This window comes from Dendrobates tinctorius, unplaced genomic scaffold, assembly GCF_039654945.1.
Source record: "Dendrobates tinctorius isolate UK_male_01 unplaced genomic scaffold, ASM3965494v1 ptg000074l, whole genome shotgun sequence".
In the NCBI taxonomy this organism is placed as follows: Eukaryota; Metazoa; Chordata; class Amphibia; order Anura; family Dendrobatidae; genus Dendrobates; species Dendrobates tinctorius.
This window is the reverse complement of record NW_027361742.1, coordinates 4,324,686-4,344,276: the sequence shown is the minus strand read 5'-3', so window position 1 is coordinate 4,344,276 and position 19,591 is coordinate 4,324,686. Positions and strand designations below refer to the sequence as shown.

General features: G+C 41.9%; 1 protein-coding gene across 3 annotated transcripts in view; it reads left to right on the top strand.

The window, feature by feature from the left end:
• Positions 1–19,591, top strand: part of CFH (complement factor H) — a 712,377-nt gene that overhangs the window by 54,844 nt on the left and 637,942 nt on the right. For all 3 annotated transcript variants that reach the window (XM_073582879.1, XM_073582878.1, XM_073582877.1), the window contains exon 4: positions 4,773–4,849. In XM_073582879.1, coding sequence (XP_073438980.1) covers positions 4,773–4,849 — 77 coding nt within the window. The remainder of the gene's footprint in view (positions 1–4,772; positions 4,850–19,591) is intronic.

The following is a 19,591-nucleotide window of genomic DNA, read 5'->3' as shown; positions in this document are numbered from 1 at the left end:
AGTCATCATTGGCCCCTATCTCCTCCCTCTCTTGTCCTAATTCTGCACTGAAGCATTGCAGTGAAACACTTCAAAGTGCCCTGGATGAAACTGCAACTTCTATACATAGAACAACTAGGCACAGATGGCTACAACCCTGGCACACGCTGAAAACACGCTTCCTACAGCGTGGTCCAGGTGCGCCGAACGTCTGTGGAGAAAATCCAATCTACCCGTAGATTTCATCCATTATAAGTTTATGCTTAAAACATACAACACTGCCCTTCACCTCTCAAAACAAACCTATTTCAACACCCTCATCACCTCACTGTCCAATAACCCAAAATGTCTCTTTGACACTTTTCATTCCCTACTCTACCAAGGAGTGCAGGCCCCAACCACAGATCCCTATGCTGACGATCTGGCTAATTATTTGAAAGAAAAAAATTGACCATATCTGACAGGAAATTATCTCCCAAACACCTCATACCATGCATTGTCCTCCTTCCCCCACTGCATCTAGCTCACACTCTGATTTTGAACCAGTAACAGAAGAAGAAGTAATCAGGCTCCTTGCATCTTCTCGCCCTACCACTTGCACCAGTGACCCCATTCCATCACATCTTCTCCAGTCCCTTTCCCCTGCTGTCACCACTCACATAACAAAAATATTTAACTTCTCTCTCTCTTCCGGTATCTTTCCTTCCTCATTTAAGCATTCCATCATACAGCCATTACTTATCTCTGAGAGTTATCTCTCCTCGACCCTCTATAATCCAGTTTTGGCTCCTTCACTCTACTGAAACTGTCCTCACTAAAGTCTCTGATTACCTTTTAACAGCTTAATCTAATTGTCACTACTCCATGCTGATTCTCTTGGATCTCTCCGCATCATTTGACACTGTTGATCATCAGCTCCTCCTCACTATGCGCCGTTCCATCGGCCTCAAGGACGCCGTTCTCTCCTGGTTCTCCTCCTATCTCTCTGACGGCTCCTTTACTGTATCTTTTGCTGGCTCCTCCTGTCATCTTCCCCTTACTGTTGGGGTGACTCAAGGATCGGTTCTAGGCCCCCTCCTCTTCTCTTTGTATACTGCCCCTATTGGTCAAGAAATCAGTAGATAGTAGATTTGTGTTTCAGTACCATCTCTATGCTAATGACACACAATTATACACTTCTGATATTATGCCTGCCTTTTTGGAAAACAACAGTGATTGTCTTACCGCCGTCTCTAACATCATGTCCTCCCTCTATCTGAAACTGAACCGTCAAAAACTGAACTCCTCGTGTTTCTTCCCTCTACTAACCTACCTATGCCCGACAGCCATTTCCGTGTGTGGTTCCACCATTACTCCCCAGCAACCTGCCCGCTGTCTTGGGGGTCATACTTGATTCCGAGCTTTCATTCACCCCCTACATCTGATAGCTGGCTCGCTCTTGTTATCTGCACCTCAAAAACATTTCTAGAATTTGACCCTTTCTTACATTTGACTCTGAAAAACTCTTACTGTTTCTCTTATTCATTCTTGTCTGAACTATTGTAACGCTCAACTAATCAATCTCCCTCTTACCAAACTCTCCCCTCTCCAATCCATCCAGAATGCCACAGCTAGGATCACATTCCTCACCAATCGTTATACCGATTCCTCTACCTCGTGCCAGTCCTTACACTGGTTACCCATCCACTCCAGAATTCGGAATAAACTTATTACCCTCACCCACAAAGCACTCCATGGCTCAGCACCACCCTACATCTCCTCCCTCGTCTCAGCCTACCACCCTACCTGTGCTCTCCATTTTCCTAATGACCTGAGGTTAACATCCTCAATAATCAGAACCTCCCACTCCCGTCTCCAAGACTTTTCACATGCTGTGCCAATTCTTTGGAATGCACTACCCAGGTTAAAAAGATTAATCCCCCATCCCCACAGTTTTAAGCGTGCCCTAAAAACACATATGTTCAGACTGGCCTATCGCCTCAACGCATTAACCTAAATATCCCTGTGTAGCTCATTCAAAAATTTTTACCATAACCAGGTTCCTCACATCATGTTCTCACATGCTTTATGCATTTAATAGCCCTGTGTGTCTGCACTGTTACATATTTAGACTGTTAACTGGTTCATGCAGCAACAGGAACACCCGATTCTTACACTATGGCTGGTCCGAACAATAAAAGCAATTGTTACCATCCACCTTTCGTGTCTCCCCTTTTTCCTTATAGATTGTAAGCTTGTGAGCAGGGCCCTCATTCCTCTTGGTATCTGTTTTGATTTATGTGTTTATTGGTATGCTGTAATGTCTATTATCTGTTGAAGTCCCCTCTATAATGTAAAGTGCTGCGGAATATGTTGGCACTATAGAAATAAAATTATTATTATTATATTAGTAGAATGGAGGGAAAGTCTTTTTGGAATAGAATCCAAAAAGCATCACTATAGAGGTGAAAATTACCTACATGACTTGTCTACAGTTGAGAGGTGCTGGATAATGGTTAAACCAACTGGACTTTGTGAAGTTAAATTATTTGTTTTATGCAATATATTTAAAATGGTATAATAGGGGTCAACAATCAGTCTGAGGAAAATTGTCTCTACATATAGTTAACAAAGATAGAGGAAGTTAAATCCCTGAGGAATAAGGACCATACCACGTAGGACCATCAGCTTCCTTTTGCTCTATGGACCTTTCAATAGTTTTGTGACTTTACAAATCAATGAGCAATGTGCTCAGTCAATGTTAGCCTGTTGAGGTGCTGCTGTCCCTCTATCACAGCTCAAACACTTGGAGATACAGAATCGACTTTTACAAACTATGCTGAGAGCCTTTCAAGAAACACTGATAGACTCTCAATAGGGAGCATTTCGATACGTAATATCCCGGATCAGTGGCTATTAAAACATAAAGGGGTATTCCCATCTCCAAGATCCTATCCTAATATGTAGTAGGTGTAATGATAATATTAGCAAATACCTCCAATTAGAAATGTAGCATAGTTTTTCTGATTCGCTACCTCTCTTTCCTCCTGTGCAGGCATTGCAGAACCTTAGGTATTCATTACTAATTGGAGGTATTTGCTAATATTATTATTATTACACTTACTACATATTGAGATAGGATCTTGGATATGGTAATACCCCTTTAACTTTTGTCAGGTGTTTAAAAATGTAAAAAGGTCTCATGAACCTAAACCAAACAATGGGATAGACAAACGCATAAATTAACACATATAGACACTAAAGATGAGCTAACCCGAACAGTAAAGTTCTGGGTCAGTACTGAACACTTAATGTTCATGCAAGGACCCTGAACACAGGCATCTCCAGAAAGTCTGTGCTACTGTTTGAATTTAACTCCCAAAGCAATGGGTGTTTCCCACACTGTCATCTGTATGACAGCATGAGAAACACCAATTGCTCTGATCGGCGGTTAGATTATTACCGCCAGTCAGAGAGCTGTAGTTCCCAGGCCATCAGATCCAGCAGTTATAACCAGCGATAAAAAGATTACTGTCAATCACAGGCATCAGCTGATGAGAGAGTGCAACAAAATAGAAAAGTGCAGACATATGATTTCCTGCTTGGTGCCTGTCATCAGATGCACATTAGTTATTGATCAACAGAGAGGCACCGAGAATGTTAGTAACCCAAGGAAGCAAAGTTTTGTTAAGTGCATTTTCCCACCTACTGCACTAATACTTTATTTGCATACTGCTAGAAATGAGGATTTCTCAAAATGCAGGCAACAGCTTGACATTATAAAAGTTACTAATGAGTTAATATTTCACAAGTCTGCATGCTCATTCACTCAGGTTAGGGGAGTTTAAACTTACAGATTCCCTTTAATAACTTTCCTTAAATTAACACTAGAAAATAGAACTGCATATACTATTTACCCTCAGTTCTAACTGTGAATTTTACAACACTTCTCCCACTGTCTGCAATAGGATTAACTCTGCATAGAAAAAATATTAGTATTAAACATTTCACAATAGATCGTACTTTATATTTAGGATTTAGTAATAGATGTTGCAGCATTTATGTTTTGCAATAACTGGACATTAAATAAACCAAAAGTGATGTTGCCAGTGTTAATTGTGCTATTGTGGGGAGTTTGATCATTTTATCTTCAATGAAGCAACCTACAACTCTGGCAAAAATTAAGAAACCACCGCAAAACGTTCAGTTTTTGTCTGATTTTTCTCTTTATAGGTATATTTTTGTAAATTGTTCTTTTATTCTATAAACTGCTGACAGCATGTTTCCAAATTTACAAGCAATAAATTTTGTATTTTTTTCTAAAAATGAGAAATGGTCAAAAATAAATAAAAGAACCAGTACTTTCAGACCTCAAATATCGCAAAGAAAACAAGTTCATAACCATTTAGAAACAATACTAATGTTTTAACTCAGGAAGAGTTCAGAAATCAATATTTTGTGGAATAACCATGATTTCTAATCACAGCTTTCATGCGTCTTGGCATGCTTTCCACCAGTCTTTCACACTGCTCCTGGAGCAAAAATGTAAGCAGTTCTTTTTTGTTTGATGGCTTGTGACTATCCATCATCCTCTTAATTACATTTCAGAGGTTTTCAATGGGGTTCAGGTCTGGAGAATGGGCTGCCCATGACAGGGTTTTGATGTGGTGGTCTCTTAATTTTTGCCAGAGCTGTAGATAAACTCAAAATTATATGCAATCTGATATGTTATGCATAATTTTGTTGTGGTTTTTTTTACTGCAAAGAATCCGACATTTCAATGTATAAATAACTGTATGCAATATGATTTTTAGGTATCGCCTGGCGAGCAGAGAGAGAACTCGACAGTGCACAGCTACTGGCTGGAGCAATTACCCTCCTCACTGTGAAGGTAAAGTTAGAGACGATGCTTAGATATGTAAAAGCGCAAAAGATATTAAATAAATATATAAAAGAGCCATTCAAGCAGTTATGCAAAGTCAAATAGATGTGTAGAATGTTCATCAATTTTCTGAAGATAACGTTGAAAATAAAATGAGTCTTATTGTGTTAGTCTAAGTGCACACGTTGCAGAAAATTTCTGCACAAAAAACTGAATCCCTTCCCAGAAACCGCACCTATTTTTCCGCGGCGGTTTTTACGTGTTTTTTGCGCGGTTTTGATGCGTTTTTTACCGCAGCAGTTTCTAAATGCATGGAAGAATCCAAAACCGCGGAAAAATCTGCAAAATTAATGAGCATGCTGCGTTTTTTACCGCGATGCGTTTTTTTCGCGGTAAAAAACGCATCAATGTGCACAAAAAGTGCAAAATGCTTAGAAATGACTGTGCAGCTTATTTTTAGCGGTTTTATAGCGAAAACCTCAGTAAAAACCGCTAAAAAAAACACTGTGTGTGAACACAGCCTTAAGGGGAAATCTGTCTGTAGGTCAAAGGAAGTTCACTAAAATGATACCTCGATATCTATGATACAATATCTTATTCCAGAGAAATCTACATTGGTTTTATATGTAAATGAGCAGTTCATGGCTATGGTCCCAACATTGTTCTGCATGAGAATCGGCCTCCAGAGATTATTTTACATAAAAGGAGGAGTTACCAGTGTGATGTGTAAAGGCCACTCTTTGCTCTCCTGATCTCACTGCAGATCTGTGTGTGATTATAACTGACACAGTTGCAGTCTCCTCTCCGTGATTTAGTTTTCATCTCACAGGAAACCAGTTTAGAAAGTTTTACAATACAGCAGATCTGTGAGATCTGCAGCCGCTAATGTGCTTATAATGAGACAAAGTTGAGCTCTACTTTTTTTTGTGCTAGTTACTTGTCTCAAACTGGTAACTCATCCATTTAAAATAATCTCTAGAGGCAAATTCTCATGCAGACCAGTGTCCACACCCACAATCTGGAACAGCTCATTTACAGAAAAGAGAAAACATGGATTTCTAAGGAATAAGACATGTGATCACAGATATCAAGGTATAATATTATTCAGCTTCCTATGACCTACTGTACATGCCCATTTGATTAACTTAGGAGGGAAAATTCTATTGACAGATTCCATATAAGGAATCACTGTTCTTGAGCTTTTCTTGAATTCAGAGGTGACACAGACACACATACTTTAAATACAGTGCAACTCTTGTATTAGTTCTTGTGTTTTTTTCCTCATTGTTGTGTAAGGTATCTAAGGGCAGTATCATAGACTGTTTTCATAGAGGTTTAACATTTGTATACTTTACTTACTAGAAAATGTTGCCTACAGACCATTCAGTGAGCACACTGTATTCACCACGTAAAGATTACTATAGCAGTACAGTGTCTACTTACTAGAGCAATATGTAAATACATTTTAACTCCTTTGCTGCTTCCAATCACTGCTGTTTGCATGAATCAATTTCTTACAATTAGTGATGGGTGAACCCCTGGACTTTTGGGTCCGGTGGGTTTGCCGAACAGTTAAAAAGAGTTTGGATTGGGTAGCAGATCAATACCCGAACACAGACCCCATTCATTTGAATGGGAGGCCAGAAAATCCAGTGATTACCATCATTACCGCTGGTCAGAGAGCCATACCTCCCACCCTGTCAACGAACAGCATGAGCCTGCAGCTGTGATGGGAGGTAAAAAATTTAACTCTGGTTACTGGCATCAGTTGATTGGACTACCACTGTCATCAGCCTAAGCCTGCTGCCACTAATAATAGTGAGAGCAGGCGACCGTTGATGAGAGTATGAGAGTCACCTGTGCTCTAAATAAATAATTACAAAAAAAATGCATGGGTTCCTCTGTCTTTTTGATAACCATCCAGGCAAATCTGACAGCTGCAGGCTACAACGCTCAGCTATCAGCTTTAGCAAGGTTGATTATTAAGAATAGAGGGATCCCCCACGCCATTAAAAAATAATTTTAAAAAATGGTAAGGGGTCCCCTACCTCATCATGAAATGATGGCAGGTTCCAGTCCAGTAAAGAAACTGCAAAAATGAAGTTAATATTGAAAAAAAAGTTTTAAATACAATACCAGTCAAACATTTGGACACAACTGTTCATGCATTTGTGTTCCTTATACTTACTGGAATGTGCACATTATGAATTGAGAATGTAGACCGCAATGCTATGAAGAAACAAATAGAACATGGAACATATGGAAACAAGGAGTAAAAAAACACTTGTGAAACACTAGATTCCTCAAAGTACTCCCTTTTATGGAAGGTAAAGATGACAGTAAATTCTACCATTCGAGAGAATTGTGTCAGTTATGCAAATGACACTCTTATCAAACTCTAGTGAGGGTTTGATCAGAGTGTGATCATAGTGTGATTTGAGTCTCTCAGATGAAGAGAAATTGCAGAAAACAATGTCTCCATATTCTCTGTTCTGTCAGTCCATGGAAATCAGACTGCACTCTGATGGCATTTGAATGCAGGCAGATGTTTTCCACGGACTCACTGACTGGCAGTTCTGAGTTAGATCTGAACTGTCATGGTCTGTATGTGAAGTCTGGTTTAGTGCTGCATGGGTTCATACCTTTGGCCTCTCTATGCTTCTGGGAGGGCTTTAAATAGCCTCATTTGGGCTCTGTCCATTGTCAGTGATACTTTTGACCTCAGCTTAGTTCCTGACCCCTGTGTGTTTGTGGATATTGTCTTCTGCCTGTGTATGTTTGCTCGTGTATGACCTGGTTCGTTCCTGTTTCTGATATTGCTGCCCAACTCTGTACTTGCTTTGCCTCTCTCTGTTATGACCTTTGCCTGTCCCTGACCTTCCGTTCCATTGCTCCTGTGTTGTGAACTCATTTTCTGGTCTTCAAGTTGTGAGTTCTCCTTCTGGGCTCCCTCTGGTGGTAACAGGACTTAATTAGTAGAGATCTGCTACCTGATGATGAGGATAACGATTGGATCTCTGGAATCTCAGACTGGATTTAAGACAACCGATGCTCTATTCTGGTGCTGGTGACTCCTTCTGGCTTTTCAGGTCTTGGTTTTCAGTTCTGTTCCAGTCATCTCAAGCTAAGTTTTTCTGCTAATGTTCACACTTGACTTTGTTGGTCTATTCAATTTTTTGTGTGGTCAGCCAGCCCCGGCTGGGGCTGTGCTGAATTTCCACTCTTATTTATCTGTATTTGCCAATTTGCTTTTTGTCCCTTATTAGATTGGCCTCTTTTTGCTCTGTCTCAGAATAATTCAGAGTGCTGATATAGTGGGAGAAGTCTAGTGACTTCAGGGTTAATTTTGTTATCACAAGTGTTGGACATTATTTTTGTAGGGTTTTTGGGCAGATTGCAGACAGTGTCTTTCCTTTCCTATCCTTTCTAGTTAGTTTGGGCCCCATCGTTTGCTCAGCCTATTTTCCTGCCTGTGTTTGTGTTTTCATCTTGTTTCACCGTCAATACATGTGTGGGGGCTGTCTTTCCTTTGGGGTCTGCTCTGGGGCAGTTAGTTCTCCCCTTTTCTTGCTTTAGGCTTATTTAGTCCTCCGGCTGTGACGAGGCATCTAGATTCAATGTAGGAACGCTCCACGGCTGCTGCTAGTTGTGTGGTTAGGATCAGGGATCTGCAATCTGCATAGTTACCAACCTCTCTGGTTTTCTGTGACTTAGCTTGTTTAGTTTTTCTCCTCGGTGACGCATTCATAACACTCCTGCCTGTACCATGCTGCTATCTCAGGTTTCCAGACTATGCTTTGTGACTGACTACATCCATGTCTTGCCCCTCCTGTACCATGCCATCTCCTGACGTAGACCCACACCTGCCCGACTACTCTCTGGGCACCTCTTGCCCAAGTGCTGGTCTCCGGAGTGCCAGGGCTTGTTTCCGCCACCTGACACACCCTCAGCAGTCACATGCTTCAGGTCCTGTTTGCCTGAAGCACGCATCTCCACTGCTTCTGCCCCACTCCACAGGTATCTTTGAGCATAGTTTGTTCTACTCAGGAGACCCGCACTGGCTCAGTGAACAAGCGCAGTGTGGTGTTCCTGACATTATCACTGACCAGAACATTTAAACAAGATTTTTGCACTTTTTTCCCTTTGGTCATGGATCCCATGCGCACCCTTACTGAGCAGGTGAATAGTCTGACTCAGATGATGCAAAAACTGAATGTTGAACAGAGAGTTCTTGCTCAGTTTCAGCAGCAAGTGACTGATGTTGTGCAAGGGGCTTTGAACTCCGGGTTTTTTTGGGCTGGTGCCAGTGATGTTACCCTTATTTCTCCTGAACCTCCTGTTAAGTTGCCAGACACCTTTTCTGGGGATAAAAAGAAATTCAGTCGGTGGTCGGTGACTACCAGATGACTGTATTGTTATGTGACTTGGGCAAGCCCACAATGAAGTCCATGCTGACCATCTCCCAGGGCCTATCTGCCACCAGCAGGGGGTGTAACAAGCCCACGGGCCTCTGAAGGGAAGGCAAATTTTTTTTTTTTAAACGATCTTTATTGAGTGTAATGCAAAGTATACATATAATGTCCAATAACAAAACAGAAGAACATTTATGCAATATTATTAACATTAGACGGCATTTTTTCAACTATAACTCAACCCACCCCTCCTCCCCCCACTCCCCCGGGCAGACTCCATAACTTCGTAACACAATTTCAATCTAGTCTAACAGGGATATTACCTATTACCGGCAAGCTGCTCTCTCATATACCAGTTGGTGAGCTGGAAACAACTATGTATCGCCTGGCGTGTAGAAGATTTATTGAGGAGTATTGATAAAAGAGGACCATTTGAAAAAAAAGCGTTCGGTGTCTTTTTCTTTATTAATTAAGGTCTCTATCCAATCCATTTTGAATAGATATGTTACTTTTGTAGTAATTAGGCTCAAAGAAAGGGGTTACATCCTGTGCCCACAAATGGAGAATGCTTTTACGTGTGGCTGCCGCCCATATGAACAAGATGCGGCGCTGCTAGACAGAAAGCCTCACCAATTGGTCCTGTGCGAGAATATTAAATATGGCCCACTCCGGGGAGAGAGAGATAGATATGCCAAAAGTGTTGATGAGATGTTGCAGAAGTGTTTCCCACACCTCCCTTATTTTTGGCCAGTCCCAAAGGCAATGGAAAATATCAGCTGGAGAATGTAAGCATTTAGGGCAGGGATAGTTCCTTGAGGGGGACATTTTAGACTTGACCTCCGGGGAGATGAATGCTCTATGAAATATCATAAGAGACATGGTTATGTAACTGTCATATGGTAATACAGAGTTAACACGCAAAGTGGCTTTCAAAAGGTCATTTACCCGACAATTTGTTAATTGAGCAACCCATTTTCCTGGGCCTGGTGAAAAGTCTGACCAATGTATAGTAGGCTTTAATGATTTATATATAAGACTCATAGAATAAGTTCCCATTTGGGCTTTAATGGATATTAAATTTAGAGGGTGTGTTCTAGCATCATCCGGTATGTCTCGCAATATTGAGCTTACGTAGTGTCTAATTTGAGGGATAGTAAAATTGTCTTCTGTAAGGATTGGGTATTTGAAAACCATGTCCTCTAAGGTAAGAAGGCATTGATTATTTGTTAACGTATCTCGGACCAGTCTGCACCCATTGTTTCCAAGCACCTTGTAAATGGGAGGTGGCTTGCCTCATAGAAAAGATGGGTTACCTTGAAAGGGAAGAAACATTGAAATGTGGGCGTCAAGACCGCTAATTCGTCTAGCTTGATGCCATCCTAAGATTACCGACCATATTAGAGGATTATCTCTAACCTCCACTGGAATTTCAGCATTTCGTAGGTGAAGCAATGCTGGGAGGCTGAAGGGTCTCCACATGGCCTCATCTATTGGGGTATTAGTGAAGCAATTAAAGGCATATATCCAATCAAGGGAATGGCGAAGAGCAGCTGCTATACTGTAAAGGCGTAAATTTGGGAGATTAAGTCCACCCAAAGATTTGGGTTGCTGCAGCTTAAAAACACTAATTCTAGAGCCCCCTTTTGAGCCCCAAATAAATTGGCGGAAGGCTCATGTCAGTAGCCTATCATCAACTTTAGAAAGTAGAACCGGGAGCGTCTGTAAAGGAAAGAGTATTTTAGGGAAAGAGATCATTTTAATTAGATGGGCTTTACCTGCAAAGGATAATTTAAGGGATTTCCAGGATTGAATTTCTTGTATAACTACAGAAATAAGAGGTTGAACATTTAATTCATAGATATCATGAGGATTTGATGGTAGGTCCATGCCAAGATGACGTAAAGAAATTCTCCCCCACTGAAAGGGAAAAGGGAATGGCCACCGTTTCCGAGCAGTTTTAAAAATAGCTAAAGCATGAGATTTATTAAAGTTTATACAAAATCCCGAAACTGCTCCAAATTCATTAAAGGCGTCCATTATAGAGGAAATGGATTCCTTAGGATTGGATATCATGAGTAAGATATCATCAGCAAATGCCAATGCTTTAAGTGTATGGTGACCGCCCCCTATGCCCCCAAAGGAAGGGATAATCTCCAGATATCTTTGTAAGGGATCAAGGGCAATATTAAACAACAAAGGTGACAGAGGACAGCCCTGCCTCATCCCCCTGAAGATGGAAAAGGGAGATGACTGGATACCATTAAGCCAAATCGAAGTGGAAGGCCAATTCTTTATGCAGGAGACACATGCCTGGACATAGCCCCCAATGTCACGCGCCATTCGCGGCCACCAATATGACCTCGCCAGAAGCTCAGAGGTCCTTTTAGTCCCAAAATGTTCACCCAACCTAGACATGTGAGCCCAAGAGAGGACTTACGGCTGCAGATTTGGTGGTACCAGAGTCTTGCCCGAAGGCACCGACTGAAGCTAAACCGGGGCTACCGTTCACAAATTCTTCGACAGGACAATAAGCCGAGGTTCCTCCCACTAAGACGAGACAACGGAAAGGGATATAGCATTGGCACGGAGATTCTTCTCCCCAGAGAGAAAATGAAGGGTGAAATTAAATCCGGAGAAGAATAAGGACCATCTGGCCTGGGGAGAGTTCAACCACTGAGCCGTCTGCAGATACAGCAGATTTTTGTGGTAGGTGAATACTTGGAAGGGGAATCGAGCCCCTTCTATGAGATGCCTCCACTCCGAGAAGGTCAACTTCATGGCCAGTAACACCCTGTCCCCGATGGAACAGTTTCTCTCCACCGGTGTGAAGGTCTTAGAAAAGAAAAAACACGGATGTTTACGACCTTGAGCATACTTCTGATGCAGGACTGCTCCAGCACTGATGGAAGAGGCATCCACTTCCAATATGAAGGGCTTATCCACATCGGGGCGATGTAGCAAGGGAGCCCTAGAGAAATGTGACTTCACAGAGGTAAATGGCTTGGAGACCTCCTCCGACCACACCTTAGGATTGGCTCCTTTTTTGGTGAGGGATACCAGTGGAGCCACTAAGATAGAGAAGTGTGGGATGAACTGGTGATAGTAGTTGATGAATTCCTTAAAGCGCTGCACCCCTTTAAGGGAATGTGGTTCCTGCCAGTTCAACACAGACTCCAGTTTGGCAGGATCCATGGCCAAACCTTTGGCCAAGATAATATAGCCTAAGAAAGGCAAAGACTCTTGCTCAAACACACACTTCTCCAATTTGGCAAACAGGAAATTGGCACGCAGGCGTTCGAAGACCTTGCAGATATCCTTACGGTGGGTATCAATATCTGGAGAGAAGATAAGAATATTTTCCAGATAGACAACCACTGTGGTGGATAACAACTCCGAGAAGATGTCATTTACAAAGTCTTGGAAGACGGCAGGAGCGTTACAAAGGCCAAACGGCATCACCAGATATTCATAGTGACCGTTACGTGTGTTAAACGTGGTCTTCCATTCATCAACCCTCACAAATTCGTATCAAGTTGCATGTGCCACGCAGATCTAATTTAGTAAATACCCTAGCTCCTCGCAGCCTGTCAAAGAGCTCCAAGATGAAAGGTAGAGGGTATTTGTTTTTGATGGTAATAGCATTCAAACGACTAACTGAAAAAAACCCTATTAAAATATTACTTTTATTAAGTACAAAAATAACAATATAAAATTGCACAGATGTCCCCTATTATAAAGCCTAGTAAAAAACGGGCTATAGTATTGCTGGAAAGAGATAAGGTATAACAGTCAAACCAAATCAAACTAGTTGAATCTGCCAATCCAATCACGTGGTCAGAAAAACCTAAATCATAGCAGTTAAAAACTGCACAATACTATTATAGCCCAAAAACCTCAAAAAATGGAAAAAAAGGGGAAATGGACATAAAGATGTATAAAAATTGATAATACGTGCTACCATCTGATAACAATTTCACTCAGCCAATGTGAAGAAAAGAGTGACCTGGCCCTATACAAAATGACTATCTGAACCCCTACCTAGGTGCGGAGGTTGGCACCCTAAGAAATACGAGAATGGCGCCCCCGCTCGTGCGATGGCTATCCCTAATCTCCTATATCATCCTATAAGACGACAGATTAGAAACAGAGGGCCAGATGGCCTGTATCCATTTGCTTAGAATATCTTCATGAATGTTGTAAAGTAGATTTATACAATCATATATACATGTGAGGAAAGGTGGAAAGTCCAGACAGTCTGAAAAGATGCATAACACTCACACACAGTAGAACCAGTTACATATAAATTTGTAGCAAATTATGCCCTTTCCCAAAACCACTATGTTATGTATATGAAGTATATCTAAAAATTGTCACATCAAGTACCCAGATAAAAAACTGCCCATTAGACACAGTGATGAATCAATGGTAGGTAAACAGGAACGGCTTAGGCCTATTTCACTCTTCTGTTTGTCACCATCAGTCAAAATCCGCCGTTTTGAAAAAAAAAACGGATCCGCCATTTTTCTTTGCGGATCTGTTTTTTTACCCATTGACTTGCATTGTCGGCGGATTTTGACTGATGACCATCCGTTGCGTCCGTATTTGTGCGGATCCGTGAAAATTTTGGCGTCCACTGAGATCACCAAACAGAGCCAGCAACGTTTTTTTGGTCTGTGGATCCGCATTTTCCCTTTTTAACCCTCAATCTTGTCTGGCTGCTGGAAGAAAATTCTCTTTCTCTCTCACCGACAACCCGCGACTCCTCGCCTGCACCCGCGATGCTCCTCCTTGCCTGCACCCACATCCCGCGATGCTCCTTCTCGCCTGCACCCACATCCCGTGATGCTCCTCCTCGCCTGCACTCACGATGACTGCCCACATCACACGGCTAACTCTCTTCCGGATACCACTACATTCGCTGGTATGAATTCCCAGGTGTGGTTCCATTTCATTTTTAACTTCGCCGGATCCGTACATCCGCCGATCTGGTGCCACGCGTTCCTGTCAGTCCGCCTGCGGATCCGTTTTCCGCTATTTTGGCGGATTTAGACTGACAGGAAAAACTGAAGTGTGAAACAGGCCTTATCTGATAACAAATTGTCAGAAATCATGAAAGCAAACAAAAACACCACTGAGTGTACCAGATTTTCAAGTCTCAGTGTGAATTAGTAGGGGAGCTACAGCCACTCCAGATATCAGATATATATATTAATAAAACAGTACTTATCTGTGAATATATACTCCTTCATAATGATATCCATAAGGTCCATGATAACATCATTCCTCAAATATAGTCCGCACACTCTCAACGCGTTTCCCCCTACTGTGAGTTCATCAGGAGAGATGCATATTGGTCAGAGCGGTCTGGCAGTGAAGACTAATCCAATTGATGAGGCTGCACCTGTAACTTACCACTCCCCCTTATACAACTGTATCACTCCCAGCATTTCCTGCTTTCAGACTAACGTCATCACCTGGTGCCACAACACTAGAAGCACAATGTATGTTTACCTGCAGATTGTGTCCTCACATTCTCACTGCACATGTCCATTCAGTGTCCAGACGCTAGAGGAGTCACATGATCAGCTCACAGCATTTGCTGCTCTCACACTGACGTCAGCACCTGTGCACACAGCGCTAGAGGCACACAGTATGTTTTCCTACCAATACCATTGTGTCCTCATTGTTTCATTGCGCATGTCCACTCAGTGTCTAGACGCTGGGAGAGTCACATGATCAGGCTACAGTCACCACAATATCCATCATTGCGCAGATGCAGTGTAGTCACATAGGAGCATATTACAGCTCATATAAGCAACGTCCTCACTTCTGAAGTACGCATGATCAGATCTATAGGGACGTTTTTCTTCATGCATTATACCTGAGCATGCTCTACATCCCGCGAGTACATGGATAAATTTACTCCTATAATGGAAATGCGCATGCCCTAAACTGTGAGGCTATTTACCTATATTCCAGGCACAAGCAGAGCATTATTACATTAGGCTCGATACATATAAACAGTGACTACCACCGCACATATTACATAAATAGGCAGAGTTTATATATACTTAATGTTCAACCAAAAACACATAGGATCATGATTTATAATTTTAGATCTCTTATATACCCATAAAGATTATAAAATGTTTAATTCATTTTAACCTCATGCCCAGAACCATAGTATATACAGTGACTGTAAATAAGGGTAGGAACTAACATTTGGGGTACGTTCTAATCAAGTATCATATCCTGATTATAATAAAAGACTGGGCCACAAGACCTAGTCACAGGCATGGCTTCATGATAATGGACAAGGAATCAAATGAAACAACAGTAATTCTGTTGTTCATTAAGGCCATCCGGCACAAGAGTACGTAGTCTAAAATCCACTGACATTCCTTTTTTAATAATGACTTATCCCAGTTCCCCCCCCTCCCCCGTGGGTTGCGCCGCACTACCTCAAGGACACAGCTTTTGGATCATTATGATGTTCTAATTTTATATGTCTCGCCAAGGGTGTATCTCTCTCATGTTTTATGTCTCCCAAATGTTCCCCCACTCGTCTACGCAATTCCATTTTGGTTTTTCCTATATAATTACGTGGACAGGAACATGTGGCCATGTAGACTACACCTTCTGTTTTGCAGTTTGCAAAGTCTCGCATATAGTAAGCTTTTCCCGATGTAGTACCTTTGAATGATTTTCCTCTACTGATCCAAGGACAGAATTTGCAACTGCCACATTTAAACGTGCCATATGGCTTACGATCGAGCCACGTGCCTTCTGGTCTCAGTTTATTGTAGAAACTATGAACCAACCTATCGCGTATGGATCTCCCCTTCCTGTATGTTATCCGGGGTGTAGGTGGAATGACATCTCTCAGTTCTGGGTCCGTCCTTAAGATTCCCCAGTGTCTCCTCAGTATACCCTGCACCTCATTAGATCTGTCATCGAACATGCCTATAATTCTCAATATATCTGATGACTCCTCCTTTGTGGTTGGATGTAGTAAATCATGACGATTACATCCTACCGCATGATCCCATGCTTTATTTATTACATCCCTTGGATACCCTCTCTGCCGGAACCTCCGCCCCAGGTCTTGGGATTGTGTATCAAAATCTCGCCCATCCGAGCAGTTCCTCTTAATGCGTAGAAATTGTCCCTTGGGTATTCCCCTTTTAAGGGGGCCAGGATGATAGCTGTCCCAACGCAGGAGGCTATTCGTGGATGTAGGTTTTCTAAACGTCTTTGTGGTGATACCCCCCTCTCCATTTTTGATTATCTGAAGGTCGGGAAACGTGATAGTCTCACTGTGTATTTCAGATGTAAACTGCATATTAATATCATTCTGGTTTAAACACGATATGATTTTATGAAATTCACTTGGTGAACCAGACCACAGGATGAACACGTCATCAATAAATCTCGACCATAGGAGGATATGCGGGTACCACCATGCTTCCTCCAGGAAGACCTTGGTCTCCACCCACCAGCCCAGGAAGAGATTTGCATAAGATGGCGCACAGGGACTCCCCATAGCGGTCCCCCTGAGCTGGTGGTAGGTCTTGCCATTGAAGAGGAAGTAATTATGATTAAGGATATACACCAACAATTCCACCACAAAGTTGTTATGTGCCACTAACTGCGTTGCCCTTGTACCAAGAAAGAACTCCACCCCCTGACACCTGCCAAATGTGGAATATTACTGTACAAAGCTTCAACATCTATTGATGCTAGATATGAACTGATATTAATACCCTCAAGTTTAACAAGAAGGTCAGACGTGTCTCTTAGATACGATGGTAATGATATAACAAATGGGCGCAGGATCTTATCAATATACGTCCCAATGTTTTGACTCATTGAATCAACACCCGAGACAATGGGCCGTCTTTTCAAGGGATTGACCCCTTTGTGAATTTTTGGTAGACAGTAAAAGACAGGTGTCAGGGGAGAGGAGTGACAAAGAAAATCAAATTCATTCTTGGTAATCAGTCTCAAGTCCAGGCCAGTCATCAGAATATCTGTAAGTTTGTCCATATATTGAGAAGTAGGATCATGTTCTAGAACTTCATATGTATCTTTGTCCCTCAGCAATGAGTGACACATGGCAGTTACTGTTCATGGTCCATAATAACTAGGTTGCCCCCTTTGTAAGAGGGCTTTATTACGATCTCCTTATTATTCTCCAATAGATTGAGTGCTGTCATCTCAGTCTCAGTGAGATTCGATACCCTTTCCCCTTTTGATATATTGGGATTAATTTTAATCAATTCTTCTTACACAACCTTCAAGAAAATATCAATGCAATCCACCTCATCCCCAGGTGGCAACCTAGTATTTTTGAGCTTAAGAGATGTAAATGGACCCATGGTTTCATCACGTTCATTTTCCACCAATAAGTCAGTTAATATATTCATAGTTTGTAGATCATTAATGGCAATACCCAGTCTATCACATTTCTCTCTATCTTTCTGGAGATAGAACTTGTGCCATTTGAGTTTTCATGCGAAAAGGTTGATATCCTTAACCCAACTAAAGGGGTCATACCTGGTAGTTGGTACAAATGACAAGCCCTTCAAAAGGACCCTTTGTTCATCTAGAGACAGTATATAATTACTAAGGTTAATGATTTGGTCAGGCCTTGGCCCCTTCGTTCACTCTGTTTCTCAGTTGATAACCGAGTGGGGCCTTTTGTTCCAAAAAAGAGGAGGATACTGCAGGCTGTAATGAGGAAGATGGTTGTTGAGGTGTTGTACTTGCTCCATTTATCTGGGTATTTATCTGGGTTGGTTGCCCTACTGATACCCCCACCTGTTGGGTCACACGCAAATCTCGGCCCTGCCATCTGTGTCTGTTTCCTCTGCCTCTCTCCCTGCCCCTCTGTCTCCATCTACCTCTAGAACTAGACCTCTCCCTATCAGAATTATCTGTCTCAGATGATGAGATGTCTGTATATACCCTTGGTTGTGTGACCAGGAATTTATAGGCTCTATTCTCTTTAAATTCGTTAAAGTCCCTAAGGAATTGATTATTTTTCCTATCTTTGATCGTAGTCTGAAACTTTTCTATAGAAGTTTGGAGAATTGCCTCTCTCCTAGTAAAGTCTGGGTCCGATTTATATGTGAGGGTTTTCTCAATCAATTCATTCAATATTTTACCAGTGCGTTCAAAATTAATCTTCTCTTCCTCAATCAGGATTTTCATAAACCTACATGAGGAGGCTACTGATTCCCTCTGCCATGCTTGTAGCAGTTGAGGACTCGCCAATCTGGGTGATGGAAAAATATTAATTCTTAGGCCACTCAGAACAATATTATTTTTAATATAATTTTCAAGGGCCTTGATCTCCCAAAATGATTTCACATTATTCTTGTACCCTATATATAGATCTTTGAACACATTTTTGATAGATAACGACCCACTATTCGTTGTTGGATAGCTCTCTGTGGAGAAGGCTTGATTAGCCTCCTCCACCCATTGTTCCGTATTGATCAGTCCAGATAAGAAGCCAGCCATTTAACAAATTAGACACCAACTAACAAGTATAATGTGAACAAGGGTTACCTATAACCGACTAACAGAAAAAAACCCTAGTATTCAAACCCCTGTAATCTATACATGGACTTAGTTCCCCATTCTTCTTCTGAACAAAGAAGAAGCCAGCCCCTGCAGGACACATTGACTTTCTAATAAACCCTCTTGCCAGATTCTCTTTAATATATTGAGGCATAGCCTCAGTGTCCAGGAGAGATAGAGGGTAAATTCGTCCCCGGGGAGTCTCTGTGCCCTGCTAGAAGTCTATAGGACAGTTATAAGGGCGATGAGGCGGAAGGGAGAACATGTCCGCGTATTGCCAGAAATGTTTAGGGAGAGAGGTCATATCTGCGATGACCCTCTGGCACCTTCCCTCACATTGCCCACTCTATCCCAATATGCTTCCTGAAAACCAGTCAATATGAGGGAATGATGATGTAACCAGGATATCCTTAATAATACCTTGTCAATACCCTCGGGAATGACCAAGAACGAGATTATCTCCTGATGTTCTGGAGACAAGTCAGAGAGAAAGGAATGGTCTGATGTGTGATTTGCGAGGGCAATGCAGACCCATTGACCACCTTGATGGTAACTGGCTTGGTGAGCATCACCAGCAGAATTGTATGCTGTTGGACGAAAGCAGAAGACGTAAAATTACCCTCAGCCCTGGAGTCTACACAAACTTCCGTAGAGTGGGTGGTTGAGCATATGAAAGTGTGGCCCTAAAGGTCAACTTGGAGGACAATGCTGCCATGTCTAGTGAGCTTCCTCCTATAGCCACTAGACGCGGTCG